The 20,956-nt window shown below is 41.7% G+C and overlaps 1 protein-coding gene across 3 annotated transcripts in view; it reads left to right on the top strand.

Moving 5' to 3' along the window:
* The first annotated feature begins 1,056 nt into the window (after positions 1 to 1,056).
* Positions 1,057 to 20,956, top strand: part of LOC144497169 (uncharacterized) — a 90,957-nt gene continuing 71,057 nt past the window's right edge. For 2 of the 3 annotated variants that reach the window (XM_078218000.1, XM_078217980.1), the window contains exons 1-12: positions 1,057 to 1,196; positions 3,306 to 3,392; positions 9,172 to 9,331; positions 11,018 to 11,124; positions 12,507 to 12,666; positions 12,945 to 13,054; positions 14,535 to 14,694; positions 15,502 to 15,608; positions 16,990 to 17,149; positions 17,428 to 17,537; positions 19,016 to 19,175; positions 19,982 to 20,088. In XM_078218000.1, the coding sequence (XP_078074126.1) occupies positions 3,323 to 3,392; positions 9,172 to 9,331; positions 11,018 to 11,124; positions 12,507 to 12,666; positions 12,945 to 13,054; positions 14,535 to 14,694; positions 15,502 to 15,608; positions 16,990 to 17,149; positions 17,428 to 17,537; positions 19,016 to 19,175; positions 19,982 to 20,088 (1,411 nt within the window). In that variant the 5' untranslated portion in view covers positions 1,057 to 1,196; positions 3,306 to 3,322. Of the gene's footprint in view, positions 1,197 to 3,291; positions 3,393 to 9,171; positions 9,332 to 11,017; positions 11,125 to 12,506; positions 12,667 to 12,944; positions 13,055 to 14,534; positions 14,695 to 15,501; positions 15,609 to 16,989; positions 17,150 to 17,427; positions 17,538 to 19,015; positions 19,176 to 19,981; positions 20,089 to 20,956 lie in introns of all 3 variants that reach the window. The other variant, XM_078217990.1, reaches the window with a different exon arrangement.

The following is a 20,956-nucleotide window of genomic DNA, read 5'->3' as shown; positions in this document are numbered from 1 at the left end:
GATTCCTTTTAGATGTCAGTTATGTAGAGGGATTAGAGAAATCTGTGTTGCTGTCTTTTAGAGCAGGGAAATTTAAGATGAGATTTTACAGAGGCTTTAACAATTCTGATGAATTTTAATAGAATAAGGAGAAATCTGTTCCAGTGACAGGAGGGTTGGTAATCACATGATGCAGACTTGAGCTTATTGGCAAAGAAATCAAAGAAGTGGCAATATTTTTTAACACATTACTGAATGCACTAGTAGAATGCACAACCTAAAAGGTAATGAAACCGACTAAACAGTAACTTGCAAAGCTGAATTGGATATATGAGAAAACAAATTAAGGACTATGGGGTAAAGAGCAATGGAGTAAGGCTAATTGAAAAGCTCTTTCAAAGAATTGGCCAGACAAGGTCGTCCAATAGGACTCATTCTGTGTTGTAAGATTCTCTGATTCCAAGTTGACTAAATCCCAATCACAGCTTAAGACTGAGGTTATTTATGGCAAAAAGCAGATAAATTGGTCAAATTTTAGGCTCAAGATATTATAGCCATCTTTTGTGTGATTTATAGCAGCCTGAGCTCTTCATTATTATCTCATTTGTACCCACGATTGATTTGTTCAGTTTTAAATTTTAGCCCTGAATATCTTCCCCCTCCTCCTCTAAAGACATTGGCTCATGCTGGGATAGGATTTTGTCAAATTGCTTTTCTTCACTCATTTTCTAAATGACCATCATTCATGGACTGAGAGTGGCATCAGTTCACTCAACTGCAGTGGGCATCGCGGCCTACTCCTGCTGTCACTTGACACTGAGTGCATTTTTCAGCAGTGCCTCTCGAGCTGCAGCTGATTTGAATGTTCCACCACCTTGCAAACAGAAATCGAGTAAATTCGATTGAATTCCTCTGCATTTCAAACCTTCACTTTTCAGGAACCTGTGAAGCGAAATTAGTTTCAAACATTCAGGCCTTTGGTAATTGTAAATATTTCATCATAAGTGCTAGTTAAAGTTTAATACTGTTCCATGCATCCCACTGCCTGGGTCAAAGATAAGCATTTTGCACAATGGGTCTATTTGCCAGATCACAAAGTTTATCCACTGTATAAATGCATCCTGGAAACATTGCTGGAGAAAATAATTCCTTTACTAGAATCTGATGAAGACCTGGCATGAGCCAAAATCAGGTAATTACATTTTTTGTAATGGCATGTTGGTATAGTTAGTACACAATTCTTAATGCAATATTTACAGGAATTTCCAACAATCTTATTTTGGATCAATGTAGCATGCAGCCCTGGTCCAAAGTTAGCCTGGCGTGGGGTTCCTGCATGTATTCTGCCCAGGTATCGGTGCAATCTGCACTGAATTGATTGTATTAACATTAGTGTGTTGATGAAGGTAGGGCAGTTGATGTCATATACATGGATTTTAGTAAGGCGTTTGATAAGGTCCCCCATGGTCGGCTTATGATGAAAGTAAGGAGGTGTGGGATAGAGGGAAAGTTGGCCGATTGGATAGGTAACTGGCTATCTGATCGAAGACAGAGGGTGGTGGTGGATGGAAAATTTTCGGATTGGAGGCAGGTTGCGAGCAGAGTGCCACAGGGATCAGTGCTTGATCCTCTGCTCTTTGTGATTTTTATTAATGACTTAGAGGAGGGGGCTGAAGGGTAGATCAGTAAATTTGCTGATGACACCAAGATTGGTGGAGTAGTGGATGAGGTGGAGGGCTGTTGTAGGCTGCAAAGAGACATAGATAGGATGCAAAGCTGGGCTGAAAAATGGCAAATGGAGTTTAACCCTGATAAATGTGAGGTGATTCGTTTTGGTAGGACAATTTAAATGTGGATTACAGGGTCAAAGATAGGGTTCTGAAGACTGTGGAGGAACAGAGAGATCTTGGGGTCCATATCCACAGATCTCTAAAGGTTGCCACTCAAGTGGATAGAGCTGTGAAGAAGGCCTATAGTGTGCTGGCTTTTATTAACAGGGGGTTGGAGTTCAAGAGCCGTGGGGTTATGCTGCAACTGTACAGGACCTTGGGTGAGACCACATTTGGAATATTGTGTGCAGTTCTAGTCACCTCACTATAAGAAGGATGTGGAAGCACTGGAAAGAGTGCAGAGGAGATTTACCAGGATGCTGCCTGGTTTGGAGGGTAGGTCTTATGAGGAAAGGTTGAGGGAGCTAGGGCTGTTCTGTCTGGAGCGGAGGAGGCTGAGGGGAGACTTAATAGAGGTTTATAAAATGATGAAGGGGATAGATAGAGTGAACGTTCAAAGACTATTTCCTCGGGTGGATGGAGCTATTACAAGGGGGCATAACTATAGGGTTCATGGTGGGAGATATAGGAAGGATATTAGAGGTAGGTTCTTTACGCAGAGAGTGGTTGGGGTGTGGAATGAACTGCCTGCAGTGATAGTGGAGTCAGACACTTTAGGAACATTTAAGCGGTTATTGGATAGGCACATGGAGCACACCAGGATGATAGGGAGTGGGATAGCTTGATCTTGGTTTCAGATAAAGCTCGGCACAACACCGTGGGCCGAAGGGCCTGTTCTTTGCTGTACTGTTCTATGTTCTATGTTCTAAGATTGTAGAGTTTAATTTGTGAGTTATGATGCGCGATATAACTCACGAGGCTAGAGATGCTCAAGGAAATAAAGGCTTTTATTTACTATTACAATGGAGCTACCATATATAGTACACGATCCCAGACTGAGGGGTCCCAGACAGAGCAGTGATCTTTATACCTCTCCCAGGAGGCGGAGCCCGACTGGGATGTACCATAATAACTATAATACAGGTAGAACAGCCCAACCCTAACCCCAACAGTAACAAGTAGAACAACCCAACCCTAACCCCAACAGCAACATATATACAGACTCATAGTACTGGCCAGACCCTGGCTCAGTACTACCTGGTGGGAACCAACGATGGTTCACCACAAGTTATACCCATAAATACTTATACTCTAGTTTCGATTGTCTTTTATGCTGGTTTAAAAGTGGATTCGACCTTTAAGAATGCCAATGGATACAAGCTTTTGTGCTTCTGTGTATGTTACATCACAGTTTTTCAGTTACCTCGTATTGTGTCAGATAATAAATAATTGATGCATGTTCCGTTTAATGCGAATTTTTATTGGTAGCTTTGTGCAGAGTGAATACCCAAGTGCAAATGTGTTGATGCATTTTTGAAGACAGTAACATGGAGGTATATTTGAATAATATTAGGTGACAAGTAATAAAATCTTAACTCATTCTGAATAAATCCTGCAATTCACAGAACATTTATTTCCACAGTAATTGAACAAAAGCATTGATCAGCTAAAGGATGAAGAAAGTTCTATATCTTGTTTGCTTTGTGGGCTGCATACCTGAATTTCTTTCACAGAATAGTGATGGTAAGGTCCTTTTCTCTGCTTTTATTTTGTGTATTAAGATTCTATATATATATATATAAAACAGCAGAACTGATTAATTCAACATTGAGCATTTTAGAAACTGGTTTGACTGTTCATGAAATTTGATGACCATCAAACTTTAGTAGGGGTTTGGCACTGAGCATGACATATATACTTAGTGATCATAATTTCATAGAATTACATGGAGAATTCCATTCTACCCAATCAGTCCATAATGATTCACATGAACAGCAGTTCAGTCCTTCACTGCCTGGCCTTGTCCTGCGTGCTTTATTTCACTTTCCTTCAACAAGCTGCATAACCTTATCTTAAAAGTTGACAAGCACTAATTCTGGTGGTACATCAAAAATTCTGAGTAAAAATAAAAAATTGTACTTGCTCTGTCCTAAATATATTTCATCCTATCGGAGAGGTTTTCAGTACTGAGGTGGGTAGCTCAAGTCAGGGTATTTCCTGACTCGGCAGACCTGGCTTGGTAAGAAGTGCCCCACCAGACCTAATTTTGGCTCCAGATGGTGGGGCAGAGGGAATGGAGGTGGATGATGTTTGGAGCCAGGCCTACCAGCCCTGGAAACAGATCAAAGGTGGCTACGGGGTAGCTGAGTGCCGAGGTGAACTATGTAAAAGGCTGTCTTGGTACTCTGAGATTTTGTCCCAGCTGTTTATATTTATATATTAGGTTTCCCAGCTCTCACCCTTTGCATTGCCTCAAATTCCCATTCACTCCTATGCCAGTTCTGTTCCAACTCATGCCTTCCACCCACCCCCAAGAGCCCCTCTTAACCTTCATGTCAAGTCATGGCACTTTCATGAAAATACATGAAAATGCATCCTGTGCATAACCAATGAACATTACAGTAACAATGGCATGTGTCGAACTGCTAATAAACCACCCATTCATAACTTTCTTAACACTGCTACTGTTGCAACCCAATAAAAGTGCCAGTAACAGAAGCTATAAGCACTTGACATATCTTTATCTTGCGCAACTCAATATTGTGCTATTGGCAAAAAAAATCACAGATAAGTAACTTATTATAGCATCATAAAGCTGTTATTCGGGCAAAGTATTCCCTTTTCCCCAGTTTTGTCAACAAAGCAAAATGAAACTTGGCTGAGAGCATAGACTCATAAAAGGATTAGCTCTGTTAATGCATTCATAATTGATAATGTTGCTGGGAGGACCATCACTTCAAAGAATTCTTGGCTCTTCCAGAGACTATTTGGCTATTAACCCCCATAATAATTTAATAAAATAAGACATGTAATGCACGTCCACAAAAAGCAGGATAAATTCAACCCAGTCAGTTACCGTCCCATCAGTTCACAGTTGATTATCAACAAAGTGATTAGAAGAGTTGTTGCGCGTGCTACCAAGTGGCCCTCACTCCACAATAACCTGCTCACTGATGTTTAGTTTGGGTTCCACCAGGTCCATTCAGCTTCTGACCTCATTGCAGCCTTGGTCCAAATATGGACAAAAGAGCTGAACTCGAGGCAAAGTGAGAGTGACTGTTCTTGACATCAAGGCAGCATTTGATGGAGTGTAGTAATATCAGAAGGAAGCAAGGAGGAAACTCTCTTCTGATTGGAGTCATACCTCGCACAAAGGAAGATGGTTGTAGTTGTTGAAGATCAATCATCTCAATCCCTGGACATTGCTGCATTAGTTCCTCAGGCACAACCATCTTCCTTTCATCATCAGGTTGGAAATGGGGATGTTTGCTGATGATTGCATGATTTTCAGCAGCGTTCATAACTCCTCAGATACCAAAGTAGTCTCTGCCCATACGCAGGAAGACCTGGAAAATGTCCGGGCTTGTATTGATAAGTGACAAGTTACATTTGCAGCATACAAGTGTTAGGGAATGACCATCTCCAATAAGAGGACATCAGACCATCTTCCCTTGACAATCAATGTCTTTACAATTGCTAAATCCCTCATGATCAACATCCCGGATACTGAACTGGACGAGCCACATAAAACTGTGGCTACAAGAGCAGGTCAGAACTGGGAATCCTGCATTGAGTAGCTGTCCACCATCGACAAGGCCCAAGTCAGGAGAGTGATGGAATACTCTCCACTTATCTGGATGAATGAAGTTCCAACACTCAAGAAGCTTGGAAACATCCAGGACAAAGCAACCCACTTGATTGACACTTCATTGAGCAACTTTAACATTCAGTCTCTCCACCAGCAATGCAGTCGCAGCAGTATGTACCATTTACGTGCTGCACTGCTGGAAATCCCAAGGCTCCTTTAACAACACTTTCCAAACCCATGACCTAGAAGGATATGGCCAGCACATACAAGTCACATAACGTTCTGACTTGGGACATTATTACCATTCCTTCACTGGGTTACATCCCTTCAATTTCCTTCCTAACAGCAATGTGGGTGTAATTGCACCACATGGATTGCAGCGGTTCAAAAGGGTGAGCAGCTGCTGGGCTGGCTGGTCAACATGGACCTCTCCCAACCTGGTTACATCCTCAGGGTGAAGCAGTGACAGTGGCAGTGAGTGAAGCCTTTAATTGGGCCTCAACAGCCTCATTGTTGGGCAGGCTGCCCGATGCCACAGGGGGTCACTAGGTGATGATCAGGCCACTCACTTGATTTTACATGCACCAGTGCCTTCAAACCAGCAGTGGGCAGCAAATCCAGTCCTATATGTTTCTGTAATTTTTAAAGAATATTTTGATGATGATTATGGCACGTTTGTTTCAGGAAAAGGTCAAGCAAAGGTTTATATCTGAGGCAAATGGCAGATCATTGATGACTGCAGAATCCATGTCTTGATCTGCAGGCTCTTGAACAGTTGGACAGAGGATTTTGGACAATCTCTGGTATAAGTAACAAAGTGCGAGTAACCCTGTGCGAGAACCTCTCCGGCTATGTCGAGGGCATCCTGAAACCCATTGTACAAAGAACCCCCAGCTTTTGTCGCGACACGACGGACTTCCTACAGAAACTCGGCACACATGGAGCAGTTGAACCAGGAGCGCTCCTCGTCACAATGGATGTCTCAGCACTCTACACCAGCATCCCCCATGACGATGGCATTGCTGCAACGGCCTCAGTGCTCAGCGCCAACAACTGCCAGTTTCCAGATGCAATTTTACATCTCATCCGCTTCATCCTGGACCACAATATCTTCACCTTCAACAACCAGTTCTTCATCCAGACACACGGAACAGCCATGGGGACCAAATTTGCACCTCAATATGCCAACATCTTCATGCACAGGTTCGAACAAGACTTCTTCACCGCACGGGACCTTCAACCGGTGCTATACACTAGATACATCGATGACATTTTCTTCCTTTGGACTCATGGTGAACAATCACTGAAACAACTCTATGATGACATCAACAAGTTCCATCCCACCATCAGGCTCACCATAGACTACTCTCCGGAATCGGTTGCATTCTTGGACACGCGCATCTCCATTAAGGACGGTCACCTCAGCACCTCACTGTACCGCAAGCCCACGGATAACCTCACGATGCTCCACTTCTCCAGCTTCCACCCTAAACACGTTAAAGAAGCCATCCCCTACGGACAAGCCCTCCGTATACACAGGATCTGCTCGGATGAGGAGGATCGCAACAGACACCTCCAGACGCTGAAAGATGCCCTCATAAGAACAGGATATGGCGCTAGACTCATTGATCAACAGTTCCAACGCGCCACAGCGAAAAACCGCACCGACCTCCTCAGAAGACAAACACGGGACACAGTGGACAGAGTACCCTTCGTTGTCCAGTACTTCCCCGGAGCGGAGAAGCTACGGCATCTCCTCCGGAGCCTTCAACATGTCATTGATGAAGACGAACATCTCGCCAAGGCCATCCCCACACCCCCACTTCTTGCCTTCAAACAACCGCACAACCTCAAACAGACCATTGTCCGCAGCAAACTACCCAGCCTTCAGGAGAACAGTGACCAAGACACCACACAACCCTGCCACAGCAACCTCTGCAAGACGTGCCGGATCATCGACACAGATGCCATCATCTCACGTGAGAACACCATCCACCAGGTACACGGTACATACTCTTGCAACTCGGCCAACGTTGTCTACCTGATACGCTGCAAGAAAGGATGTCCCGAGGCATGGTACATTGGGGAAACTATGCAGACGCTGCGACAACGGATGAATGAACACCGCTCGACAATCACCAGGCAAGACTGTTCTCTTCCTGTTGGGGAGCACTTCAGCGGTCACGGGCATTCGGCCTCTGATATTCGGGTAAGCGTTCTCCAAGGCGGCCTTCGCGACACACGACAGCGCAGAGTCGCGGAGCAGAAACTGATAGCCAGGTTCCGCACACACAAGGACGGCCTCAACCGGGATATTGGGTTTATGTCACACTATTTCACATAAATATTTCTGCTTTTTTCCTCCTGAGTCTTTATCATGCGATCCTAGAATCAGAATTTATGTCACACTATTTGTAACTCCCACAGTTGCGTGGACCTGCAGAGTTTCACTGGCTGTCTTGTCTGGAGACAATACACATCTTTTTAGCCTGTCTTGATGCTCTCTCCACTCCCATTGTTTTGTTTCTTAAAGACTGGATTAGTTGTAAGTATTCGCATTCCAACCATTATTCATGTAAATTGAGTCTGTGTCTTATAAGTTCTGTTTGTGAACAGAATTCCCACTCACCTGAAGAAGGGGCTCAGAGCCTCGAAAGCTTGTGTGGCTTTTGCTACCAAATAAACCTGTTGGACTTTAACCTGGTGTTGTTAAACTTCTTACTATAAGTAACAAAAGCAGAAAATGCTGGAAAATCTCAGCAGGTCTGACAGCATCTGTGGAGAGAGAATAGAGCCAACGTTTCGAGTTAGGTTCACCCTGGTCCATCTGGTTTCGTTCCTTTGAAACCTTTTAATGGTTTGATATGATTGAGTGGCTTCCTAGGCCATTTCAGAGGGCATTTAAGAGTCAACCACATTGCTGTGGATCTGGAGTCACATGTATGCCAGACCAGGTAAAGGCCGAGGTAGCCCGGTTTTTGCAAATAAATTTATTTCTGTTCATCCTGTTCTTTATCCTGTTACAAGCTGAAGAATATAATTTTGTTATTTTTGTATTTGTTTTATCATTTATTAATATCTTGAAAGGTGTTGAGGAGAATATGGAAATGTTGATGTTTCCAGTGACGGAGGGATCAGAAACCAGAGGACGTGGATTAAAGTAAAGGAACAGAAGAATCACAGAAAGAAAAACATAACGCAATGAGTTGTGATCTGGATTGCATTGGGTGGTGGAAGCAGATTCCACAATACCCTCCAAAAAAGGGAGCTAGACAAATATTTGAAAAGGAAGAATTGACAGTGTGGTGGAAACATACTTGGGGTGGCATGGTAGCACACTGGTGGCGTGGCATAATGGTTAGCAAAGCTGCCTCACAGTGCCAGGGACTCAGGTTCAGTTTCGGCTTTGGTCAATGTCTGTGTGGAGTTTGCACATTCTCCCCGTGTCTGGATGGGTTTCCTCCGGGTGCTCCAGTTTCCTCCCACAGTCCGAAAGACGTCCTGGTTAGGTGCATTGACCCGAACAGGTGCCGGACTGTGGCGACGAGGGGATGTTCAGAGTAACCTCATTGAAGTGTTAATGCAAGCCTACTTGTGACAATAATAATTACACTTTAAACTTTATGTGGGACTAATTGGGCCCAAGCACCTTTAATAAACATTATTGATAAATAGATTATTGAAACAAAAGTAATTAATCAAATTTTATTGCAGGATGTGTATGTGATCTGGTATCAAACATCGATTTTCCTGGAAATGACATTGAATCGGTCCTTGCTCCAGACGCCAATTACTGTCAAAAAGTGTGTACCGAGAAGAGCCAATGTCAATTTTTCACCTTTTTAACAAGAGATTGGAACACTGACAACCGAAGGTAAATCTGTAACTGCTTCATTCAGATGTTTAACTGGAATATGGAGTGATTATATCAGGTTGGACTTGCGGATAGCGAAGAGCATTGTCGGGCAATACAGCAGGGTATAGATAGGCTGGAAAATTGGGCGGAGAGGTGGCAGATGGAGTTTAATCCGGATAAATGCGAAGTGATGCATTTTGGAAGAAATAATGTAGGGAGGAGTTATACAATAAATGGCAGAGTCATCAGGAGTATAGAAACACAGAGGGACCTAGGTGTGCAAGTCCACAAATCCTTGAAGGTGGCAACACAGGTGGAGAAGGTGGTGAAGAAGGCATATGGTATGCTTGCCTTTATAGGACGGGGTATAGAGTATAAAAGCTGGAGTCTGATGATGCAGCTGTATAGAATGCTGGTTAGGCCACATTTGGAGTACTGCGTCCAGTTCTGGTCGCCGCACTACCAGAAGGACGTGGAGGCGTTAGAGAGAGTGCAGAGAAAGTTTACCAGGATGTTGCCTGGTATAGAGGGTCTTAGCTATGAGGAGAGATTGGGTAAACTGGGCTTGTTCTCCCTGGAAAGACGGAGAATGAGGGGAGATCTAACAGAGGTGTACAAGATTATGAAGGGGAGAGATTGGGTGAACGGTGGGAAGCTTTTTCCCAGATCAGAAGTGACGTTCACGAGGGTCACGGGCTCAAGGTGAGAGGGGCGAAGTATAACTCAGATATTAGAGGGATGTTTTTTACACAGAGGGTGGTGGGGGCCTGGAATGCGCTGCCAAGTAGGGTGGTGGAGGCAGGCACGCTGACATCGTTTAAGACTTACCTGGATAGTCACATGAGCAGCCTGGGAATGGAGGGATACAAACGATTGGTCTAGTTGGACCAAGGAGCGGCACAGGCTTGGAGGGCCGAAGGGCCTGTTTCCTGTGCTGTACTGTTCTTTGTTCTTTGTTTAGTCCAAGGCAAATCCCATCCTTAAAGAGACATTCTGATTGGAATTGGAGCAGTTCCTCACAATGGTCCAGTAAACAAACATTCTTCTATTCCCTCAATCATTGATTGTTGTTGTTGTCCTGATGCTATTAAAATCTAAATCATGCCAGTACAATTTGTTGCCATTAAACCATTAAACAGATATTCTGAATGAGGTTACCAGCAGAGGAATGTTTGTGGTCTGTGAATTAAATTTGAGCATTTGGTTAAAAAGTACGTGTATTGTAAACAAGGTATCATTGGACAAAACCAAAGTGTAAAAATCAATGTTTGGATTCAGTCCCTTGAAGATCTAAATGCCAGTATTCATAAACTTTGGTGAGATTATGATAACCCAGGTCAGGGCAACAACATCCTTCCCTGTGATACTCTATTTCTGGATTGAAAATGAATGAAGAATAATTTCCACCTCATCACTGCAAGGTTATGACTCCAACCAACAGAAACACATTTTGACCGGGATTAGACATTCTGTAGATAACTGGTGATCAAATCCCAACCTCTACCCTGCGATTTGACCAAGTGGTTTCCAAACCAATGGATTGAATTAGATGGATTTGGATGAGGAATAACCTTTTGACCTCATCCCTCCACAAAACCAATCTCAATGTTTTCCCAATGCAGCAGCACAGATTTAACTATCCTGCACTGACTTTACATTCCAAAACTTCACATTAACTATCTTCTACCTTTTGTTTTCTTTCAGATTTTATTGTTATTTGAAGATGACCGCGTCAGGGGAACCGACTGTTAAAAATGATTTACCCAACGTTGTGTCAGGATATTCCCTGAAAGGGTGCAGGACACAAAGCTGTAAGTGAGAAGGATGTGTTGCCAACCCTGTTAAGTTTTTGTTTTAGGATGTTCAGATTATTTCTGTGAAAGACACTTTATTAACAATCCCTCTCTATATTGCCTTTTATTTATATGTAAAAAGAATTGCATTGTTTATATGGTCAGGGTGAGAGCAATTTTCATTGTGCCAACAATGTTTCTATTGATTTCAATGTTAAAGAAAGTGAAGCACGTTGTCAAACAGGCTGCCGTTTAACATTTCCAAACAAGACCAAGGTTACTCCTTTGGTTCCATTTTCCCTTGTGTGTTGCACCTATCTCTCGGTGCAATATATTCCAGTAATCTGGTGACATTGTCCAGGTTGCAAATTAGGATATGGGGCGACACGGAAGCACAGTGGTAAGCACTGCTGCTTCACAGCTCCAGGGTCTCGGGTTCGATTCCCGGCTCGGGTCACTGTCTGTGTGGAGTTTGCACATTCTCCTCGTGTCTGCGTGGGTTTCCTCCGGGTGCTCCGGTTTCCTCCCACAGTCCAAAGATGTGCGGGTTAGGTTGATTGGCAAGGTTAAAAATTGCTCCTTAGAGTCCTGGGAAGCGTAGGTTAGAGGGATTAGCGGGTAAATTAGCGGGTAAAAAAAAAAAGGGATTAGCGGGTAGGGCCTGGGTGGGATTGTGGTCGGTGCAGACTCGATGGGCCGAATGGCCTCCTTCTGCACTGTAGGGTTTCTATGATTCTATGATGTGGTTCATATTATTTCCTTGTCTTCACATTGTGCAAAAAGGAAACATCAACAGTGCAGTGTGCTTTTGCCATGAGGAGGCCTGTGAAACAATATTTCACAGTTCAGTGGAACAAAGAGTGAGAAATGGAGGATGGATTGCGATGAGGAATCGATACTGAGTCATGTGTTTGGTATGGCTGGAATGTCAGTGCAGAGGGGGAAAGAAGTGCTGTTCTGCTGTCTGGGCAATCTTGAACATAGGGCACATTCTCAGGGCAAAGGGGCGAATATTTAGGTCTGAGATGAGGAGAAATTTCTTCAGTCACATGGTTGTGAATCTTTGCAATTCTGTATCCATTGGTTTGTGTAAGCTTCATCATTCATTGCATTTAAAGCTGAGATAGACAGATTTTTGTTTCTCAGTGAATCGAGGGAAATGGGAAGAAGATTGAGAAGTGGAGTTGAAGCCCAAGATTAGCCATGGTTGTATTGGATGGTGGAACGGGCTTGTTGGGCTGTATGATTTAAGTCATCCTCCTATTTCTTGTGTTCTTGTGAAAAGATAAATTATATTTTGGCAAGCATGTGTTGGATTAAACCTTGCTTCCGGTATGATCGGAATTTTTCATATTTCTGGTTGTTTTCTGGTTCTCAATTCCTCTTCCCATGTTTTTTAGCCTGTTTTAAAAGCATTTATGATGGTTTGGACTTTCCGGGAAATGACTTTCATCAGTCTGTTGTGGAGGATGAACACAGTTGTCAAAGAAAATGTACAGAGGAACCTGACTGTCAATTTTTCACCTTCGTAAAAGGAGAATATCACAATCAAAAACAGCAGTGAGTCAGTTATTCAAGTAACTTAGTTTCGACAAGGAAATAAAGTCTTTCAAATTGATGAGCGCATCCTAAAATCCTTCACCTGTAATCGTTTTAGTCTCAATGTTTATTGTAACTCAGGGGGTGTCTGCGAGGAATAAATACAACTCCTTAGTGAACAGGACCAACTCAGAATTAAATTCACCCAATATCAGCAATGGGGAATAGCTGCAGAATCCGAGGACGGTTAATGATTTTGTAAATAATTCAAAACCACTCGTTTCTGTGATTCTTTCTAGTTACATCTGCTACCGCAAAAAGAGTGAAAGAGGAACTCCATCAAGAATAAATATTCTTCAGAATGTTGTATCTGGATTTTCTTTAAGGGAATGTGGACACAATAACTCTGGTAAATCCAAAATGAGTTTTTTTTCTTTTGAGTGATAAAACCTTGATGTAGAAGCTGACAATCAATACAAATTTCCAGCAGAATACTTTCCTCCATCTTTGTTGCTTCTGGCAAAAGTTCTCCAGTAAAGGAGATACTGTGAGACCTGATAGGGAGCTAATTTGATTTGATTTGATTTCATTTATTATTGTCATATGTATTAGTAAACAGTGAAAAGTATTATTTGTGGCGCACTATGCAGACAAAGCACACTGTTCATAGAAAAGGAAAAGAGAGAGTGCAGAATGTAGTGTTACAGTCATAGCTAGGGTGTCGAATAAGATCAACTCAATACGAGGTAGGTCCATTCAAAAGTTTGACAGCAGCAGGGAAGAAACTGTTCTTGAATTAGTTGGTATGTGACCTCAGACTTTTGTAACTTTTTCCCGATGGAAGGAGGTGGAGGAGAGTATGTTCGGGGTAAGTGGAGTCCTTAATTATGCTGGGTATTTTTCCGAGGCAGCGGGAAGTGTAGACAGAGTTAACGGACGGGAGGCCGGTTTGCGTGACGGACTGTGTTTCATTCACGACCCTTTGTAGTTTCTTGCTAATTGATTACTAATTGTAGTTAATTGATAAATTCATTCAATGTAAATAATGTCCATATTTTTCAAAAGAGAAAGACTTTTTCTCTGTGTAATGCGTGTAAATTACTGCTTATAAATAAATTTACACATTTGTTAAATGAAATTCACGAGGACGAAACTACAGCACGCACAATAATTTCTGGCCGTTTTTTAAGTTAGCGAGTGGAGGTGTTGAATGATTCTGGTGGTCAACATCCAACAACATTGTGAGTGGAGCAGAGGAAGATTCTCCTGGCCCGGAAACTAGAATTGTGAATTTTTGGAATTTTCTTCCTCATCGAGTTGTGGACGCTCCATCATTGATTATATTCATGTTGGAGATTGATAGATATTTGATCTGTCACAGGATCAATAATATGGGGAGGGACAGAGAAGTTGAAATGAGATATAAGATCCATTATTTAACTGCTTTGCAAGTTCATTTTGATTTCTTTTCTGGTTTCACATTTCGTAATTGTAGTTGAATGCAATTCTTTTCTCCTGGGAGAAGGTGGGGAGATGTGTTGTGTGTCTGTGTGTGAGCGGGAGCTGAAATGGTTTTGATGTGCCCATTGGCAGAAGGGATGGTAACCACAGGGCATAGATTTCTGCTGATTGGTAAAAAGAACCTGAGGAATCATGAGTAAAGCTAATGATGCAGTGAAATGTTGCAACCTGAATCGCAAAGCCTAACAATTTGGAGGAAGTGGATTCAAGAATGAATTTCACAACAGAATGGATGGATACTTGGAAAGGAAAGGTTTGCGGTGCTACGGGGTATGAACATAGAAGTGGGATGAATTGGAGCCACCCTAACCTCCTTTAATAAACATTTCTGACAAATAGATTATTGATACAAAAGTGTTTTATTGCAGGATGTGTATGTGGTCTGGTATCAAACATTGATTTTCCTGGAAATGACATTGAATTGGTCCTTGCTCCAGACGCCAATTACTGTCAAAAAGTGTGTACCGAGAAGAGCCAATGTCAATTTTTCACTTTTTTAACAAGAGATTGGAACACTGACAACCGAAGGTAAATCTGTAACTGCTTCATTCAGATGTTTAACTGGAATATGGAGTGATTATATCAGGTTTAGTCCAAGGCAAATCCCATCCTGAAAGAGACATTCTGATTGGAATTGGAGCAGTTCTTCACAATGGTCCAGTAAACAAACATTCTTCTATTCCCTCAATCATTGATTGTTGTTGTTGTCCGGATGCTATTAAAATCTAAATCATGCCAGTACAATTTGTTGCCATTAAACCATGAAACAGATATTCTGAATGAGGTTATCAGCAGAGGAATGTTTGTGGTCTGTGAATTAAATTTGAGCATTTGGTTAAAAAGTACATGTATTGTAAACAAGGTATCATTGGACAAAACCAAAGTGTAAAAATCAATGTTTGGATTCAGTCCCTTGAAGATCTAAATGCCAGTATTCATAAACTTTGGTGAGATTATGATAACCCAGGTCAGGGCAACAACATCCTTCCCTGTGATACTCTATTTCTGGATTGAAAATGAATGAAGAATAATTTCCACCTCATCACTGCAAGGTTATGACTCCAACCAACAGAAACACATTTTGACCGGGATTAGACATTCTGTAGATAACTGGTGATCAAATCCCAATCTCTACCCTGCGATTTGACCAAGTGGTTTCCAAACCAATGGATTGAATTAGATGGATTTGGATGAGGAATAACCTTTTGACCTCATCCCTCCACAAAACCAATCTCAATGTTTTCCCAAAGCAGCAGCACAGATTTAACTATCCTGCACTGACTTTACATTCCAAAACTTCACATTAACTATCTTCTACCTTTTGTTTTCTTTCAGATTTTATTGTTATTTGAAGATGACCGCGTCAGGGGAACCGACTGTTAAAAATAATTTACCCAACGTTGTGTCAGGATATTCCCTGAAAGGGTGCAGGACACAAAGCTGTAAGTGAGAAGAATGTGTTGCCAACCCCGTTAAGTTTTTGTTTTAGGATGTTCATATTATTTCTGTGAAAGTCATTTTATTAACAATCCCTCTCTATATTGCCTTTTATTTATATGTAAAAAGAATTGCATTGTTTATATGGTCAGGGTGAGAGCAATTTTCATTGTGCCAACAATGTTTCTATTGATTTCAATGTTAAAGAAAGTGAAGCACGTTGTCAAACAGGCTGCCGTTTCACATTTCCAAACAAGACCAAGGTTACTCCTTTGGTTCCATTTTCCCTTGTGTGTTGCACCTATCTCTCGGTGCAATATATTCCAGTAATCTGGTGACATTGTCCAGGTTGCAAATTAGGATATGGGGCGACACGGAAGCACAGTGGTTAGCACTGCTGCTTCACAGCTCCAGGGTCTCGGGTTCGATTCCCGGCTCGGGTCACTGTCTGTGTGGAGTTTGCACATTCTCCTTGTGTCTGCGTGGGTTTCCTCCGGGTGCTCCGGTTTCCTCCCACAGTCCAAAGATGTGCGGGTTAGGTTGATTGGCCAGGCTAAAAATTGCCCCTCAGAGTCCTGGGAAGCGTAGGTTAGAGGGATTAGCGGGTAAATTAGCGGGTAAAAAAAAAAGGGGTTAGCGGGTAGGGCCTGGGTGGGATTGTGGTCGGTGCAGACTCGATGGGCCGACTGGCCTCCTTCTGCACTGTAGGGTTTCTATGATTCTATGATGTGGTTCATATTATTTCCTTGTCTACATATTGTGCAAATAGGAAACATCAACAGTACAGTGTGCTTTTGCCATGAGGAGGCCTGTGAAACAATATTTCACAGTTCAGTGGAACAAAGAGTGAGAAATGGAGGATGGATTGCGATGAGGAATCGATACTGAGTCATGTGTTTGGTATGGCTGGAATGTCAGTGCAGAGGGGGAAAGAAGTGCTGTTCTGCTGTCTGGGCAATCTTGAACATAGGGCACATTCTCAGGGCAAAGGGGCGAATATTTAGGTCTGAGATGAGGAGAAATTTCTTCAGTCACATGGTTGTGAATCTTTGCAATTCTGTATCCATTGGTTTGTGTAAGCTTCATCATTCATCGCATTTAAAGCTGAGATAGACAGATTTTTGTTTCTCAGTGAATCGAGGGAAATGTGAAGAAGATTGAGAAGTGGAGTTGAAGCCCAAGATTAGCCATGGTTGTATTGGATGGTGGAACGGGCTTGTTGGGCTGTATGATTTAAGTCATCCTCCTATTTCTTGTGTTCTTGTGAAAAGATAAATTATATTATGGCACGCATGTGTTGGATTAAACCTTGCTTCCGGTATGATCAGAATTTTTCATATTTCTGGTTGTTTTCTGGTTCTCAATTCCTCTTCCCATGTTTTTTAGCCTGTTTTAAAAGCATTTATGATGGTTTGGACTTTCCGGGAAATGACTTTCATCAGTCTGTTGTGGAGGATGAACACAGTTGTCAAAGAAAATGTACAGAGGAACCTGACTGTCAATTTTTCACCTTCGTAAAAGGAGAATATCACAATCAAAAACAGCAGTGAGTCAGTTATTCAAGTAACTTAGTTTCGACAAGGAAATAAAGTCTTTCAAATAGATGAGCGCATCCTAAAATCCTTCATCTGTAATTGTTTTAGTCTCAATGTTTATTGTAACTCAGGGGGTGTCTGCGAGGAATAAATACAACTCCTTAGTGAACAGGACCAACTCAGAATTAAATTCACCCAATATCAGCAATGGGGAATAGCTGCAGAATCAGAGGACGGTTAATGATTTTGTAAATAATTCAAAACCACTCGTTTCTGTGATTCTTTCTAGTTACATCTGCTACCGCAAAAAGAGTGAAAGAGGAACTCCACCAAGAATAAATATTCTTCAGAATGTTGTATCTGGATTTTCTTTAAGGGAATGTGGACACAATAACTCTGGTAAATCCAAAATGAGTTTTTTTTCTTTTGATTGATAAAACCTTGATGTAGAAGCTGACAATCAATACAAATTTCCAGCAGAATACTTTCCTCCATCTTTGTTGCTTCTGGCAACAGTTCTCCAGTAAAGGAGATACTGTGTGACCTGATAGGGGAGCTAATTTGATTTGATTTGATTTGATTTATTATTGTCATATGTATTAGTAAACAGTGAAAAGTATTGTTTGTGGCGTGCTATGCAGACAAAGCATACCGTTCATGGAAAAGGAAAAGAGAGAGTGCAGAATGTAGTGTTACAGTCATAGCTAGGGTGTCGAATAAGATCAACTCAATACGAGGTAGGTCCATTCAAAAGTTTGACAGCAGCAGGGAAGAAAGTGTTCTTGAGTTAGTTGGTATGTGACCTCAGACTTTTGTAACGTTTTCCCGACGGAAGATGGAGGAGAGTATGTTCGGGGTAAGTGGAGTCCTTAATTATGCTGGCTATTTTTCCGAGGCAGCGGGAAGTGTAGACAGAGTCAACGGACGGGAGGCCGGTTTGCGTGACGGACTGTGTTTCATTCACGACCCTTTGTAGTTTCTTGCTAATTGATTGCTAATTATAGTTAATTGATAAATTCATTCAAGGTAATTAATGTCCATATTTTTCAAAAGAGAAAGACTTTTTCTCTGTGTAATGCGTGTAAATTACTGCTTATAAATAAATTTACACATTTGTTAAATGAAATTCACGAGGACGAAACTACAGCACACACAATAATTTCTGGCCGTTATTTATGTTAGCGAGTGGAGGTGTTGAATGATTCTGGTGGTCAACATCCAACAACAATGTGAGTGGAGCAGAGGAAGATTCTCCTGGCCCGGAAACTAGAATTGTGAATTTTTGGAATTCTCTTCCTCATCGAGTTGTGGACGCTCCATCATTGATTATATTCATGTCGGAGATTGATCGATATTAGGTCTGTCACAGGATCAGTAATATGGGGAGGGGCAGAGAAGTTGAAATGAGATATAAGATCCATTATTTAACTGCTTTGCAAGTTCATTTTGATTTCTTTTCTGGTTTCACATTTCGTAATTGTAGTTGAATGCAATTCTTTTCTCCTGGGAGAAGGTGGGGAGATGTGTTGCGTGTCTGTGTGTGAGCGGGAGCTGAAATGGTTTTGATGTGTCCATTGGCAGAAGGGATGGTAACCACAGGGCATAGATTTCTGCTGATTGGTAAAAAGAACCTGAGGAATCATGAGTAAAACAAATGATGCAGTGAAATGTTGCAACCTGAATCGCAAAGCCTAACAATTTGGAGGAAGTGGATTCAAGAATGAATTTCACAACAGAATGGATGGATACTTGGAAAGGAAAGGTTTGCGGTGCTATGGGGTATGAACATAGAAGTGGGATGAATTGGAGCCACCCTAACCTCCTTTAATAAACATTTCTGACAAATAGATTATTGATACAAAAGTGTTTTATTGCAGGATGTGTATGTGGTCTGGTATCAAACATCGATTTTCCTGGAAATGACATTGAATCGGTCCTTGCTCCAGACGCCAATTACTGTCAAAAAGTGTGTACCGAGAAGAGCCAATGTCAATTTTTCACTTTTTTAACAAGAGATTGGAACACCGACAACCGAAGGTAAATCTGTAACTGCTTCATTCAGACGTTTAATTGGAATATGGAGTGATTATATCAGGTTTAGTCCAAGGCAAATCCCATCCTGAAAGAGACATTCTGATTGGAATTGGAGCAGTTCCTCACAATGGTCCAGTAAACAAACATTCTTCTATTCCCTCAATCATTGATTGTTGTTGTTGTCCTGATGCTATTAAAATCTAAATCATGCCAGTACAATTTGTTGCCATTAAACCATTAAACAGATATTCTGAATGAGGTTATCAGCAGAGGAATGTTTGTGGTCTGTGAATTAAATTTGAGCATTTGGTTAAAAAGTACATGTATTGTAAACAAGGTATCATTGAACAAAACCAAAGTGTAAAAATCAATGTTTGGATTCAGTCCCTTGAAGATCTAAATGCAGTGCTCATAAACTTTGGTGAGATTATGATAACCCAGGTCAGGGCAACAACCTCCTTCCCTGTGATACTCTATTTCTGGATTGAAAATGAATGAAGAATCATTTCCACCTCATCACTGCAAGGTTATGACTCCAACCAACAGAAACACATTTTGACCGGGATTAGACATTCTGTAGATAACTGGTGATCAAATCCCAACCTCTACCCTGCGATTTGACCAAGTGGTTTCCAAACCAATGGATTGAATTAGATGGATTTGGATGAGGAATAACCTTTTGACCTCATCCCTCCACAAAACCAATCTCAATGTTTTCCCAAAGCAGCAGCACAGATTTAACTATCCTGCACTAACTTTACATTCCAAAACTTCACATTAACTATCTTCTACCTTTTGTTTTCTTTCAGATTTTATTGTTATTTGAAGATGACCGCGTCAGGGGAACCGACTGTTAAAAATGATTTACCCAACGTTGTGTCAGGATATTCCCTGAAAGGGTGCAGGACACAAAGCTGTAAGTGAGAAGGATGAGATGCCAACCCCGTTAAGTTTTTGTTTTAGGATGTTCATATTATTTCTGTGAAAGTCATTTTATTAACAATCTCTCTCTATATTGCCTTTTATTTATATGTAAAAAGAATTGCATTGTTTATATGGTCAGGGTGAAAGCAATTTTCATTGTGCCAACAATGTTTCTATTGATTTCAATGTTAAAGAAAGTGAAGCATGTTGTCAAACAGGCTGCCGTTTCACATTTCCAAACAAGACCAATGTTACTCCTTTGGTTCCCTTTTCCCTTGTGCGTTGCACCTGTCTCTCGGTGCAATGACAAAAGCAGAAAAATGCACCCGGATATATTCCAGTAATCTGGTGTCATTGTTCAGGTTGCAAATGAGGATATGTGGTTCATATTATTTCCTTGTCTACATATTGTGCAAATAGGAAACATCAACAGTACAGTGTGCTTTTGCCATGAGGAGGCCTGTGAAACAATATTTTGTTCAGTGGAACAAAGAGTGAGAAATGGAGGATGGATTGCGATGAGGAATCGATACTGAGTCATGTGTTTGGTATGGGTGGAATGTCAGTGCAGATGGGGAAAGAAGTGCTGTTCTGCTGTCTGGGCAATCTTGAACATAGGGCACATTCTCATGGCAAAGGGGCGAATATTTAGGTCTGAGATGAGGAGAAATTTCTTCAGTCACATGGTTGTGAATCTTTGCAATTCTGTATCCATTGGTTTGTGTAAGCTTCATCATTCATCGCATTTAAAGCTGAGATAGACAGATTTTTGTTTCTCAGTGAATCGAGGGAAATGGGAAGAAGATTGAGAAGTGGAGTTGAAGCCCAAGATTAGCCATGGTTGTTTTGGATGGTGGGAC

The sequence above is a fragment of the Mustelus asterias genome, chromosome 1, assembly GCF_964213995.1.
Source record: "Mustelus asterias chromosome 1, sMusAst1.hap1.1, whole genome shotgun sequence".
NCBI classification, from domain to species: Eukaryota; Metazoa; Chordata; class Chondrichthyes; order Carcharhiniformes; family Triakidae; genus Mustelus; species Mustelus asterias.
Note: the sequence above shows the minus strand (reverse complement) of the source record. Positions and strands in the feature narration are given on the sequence as shown.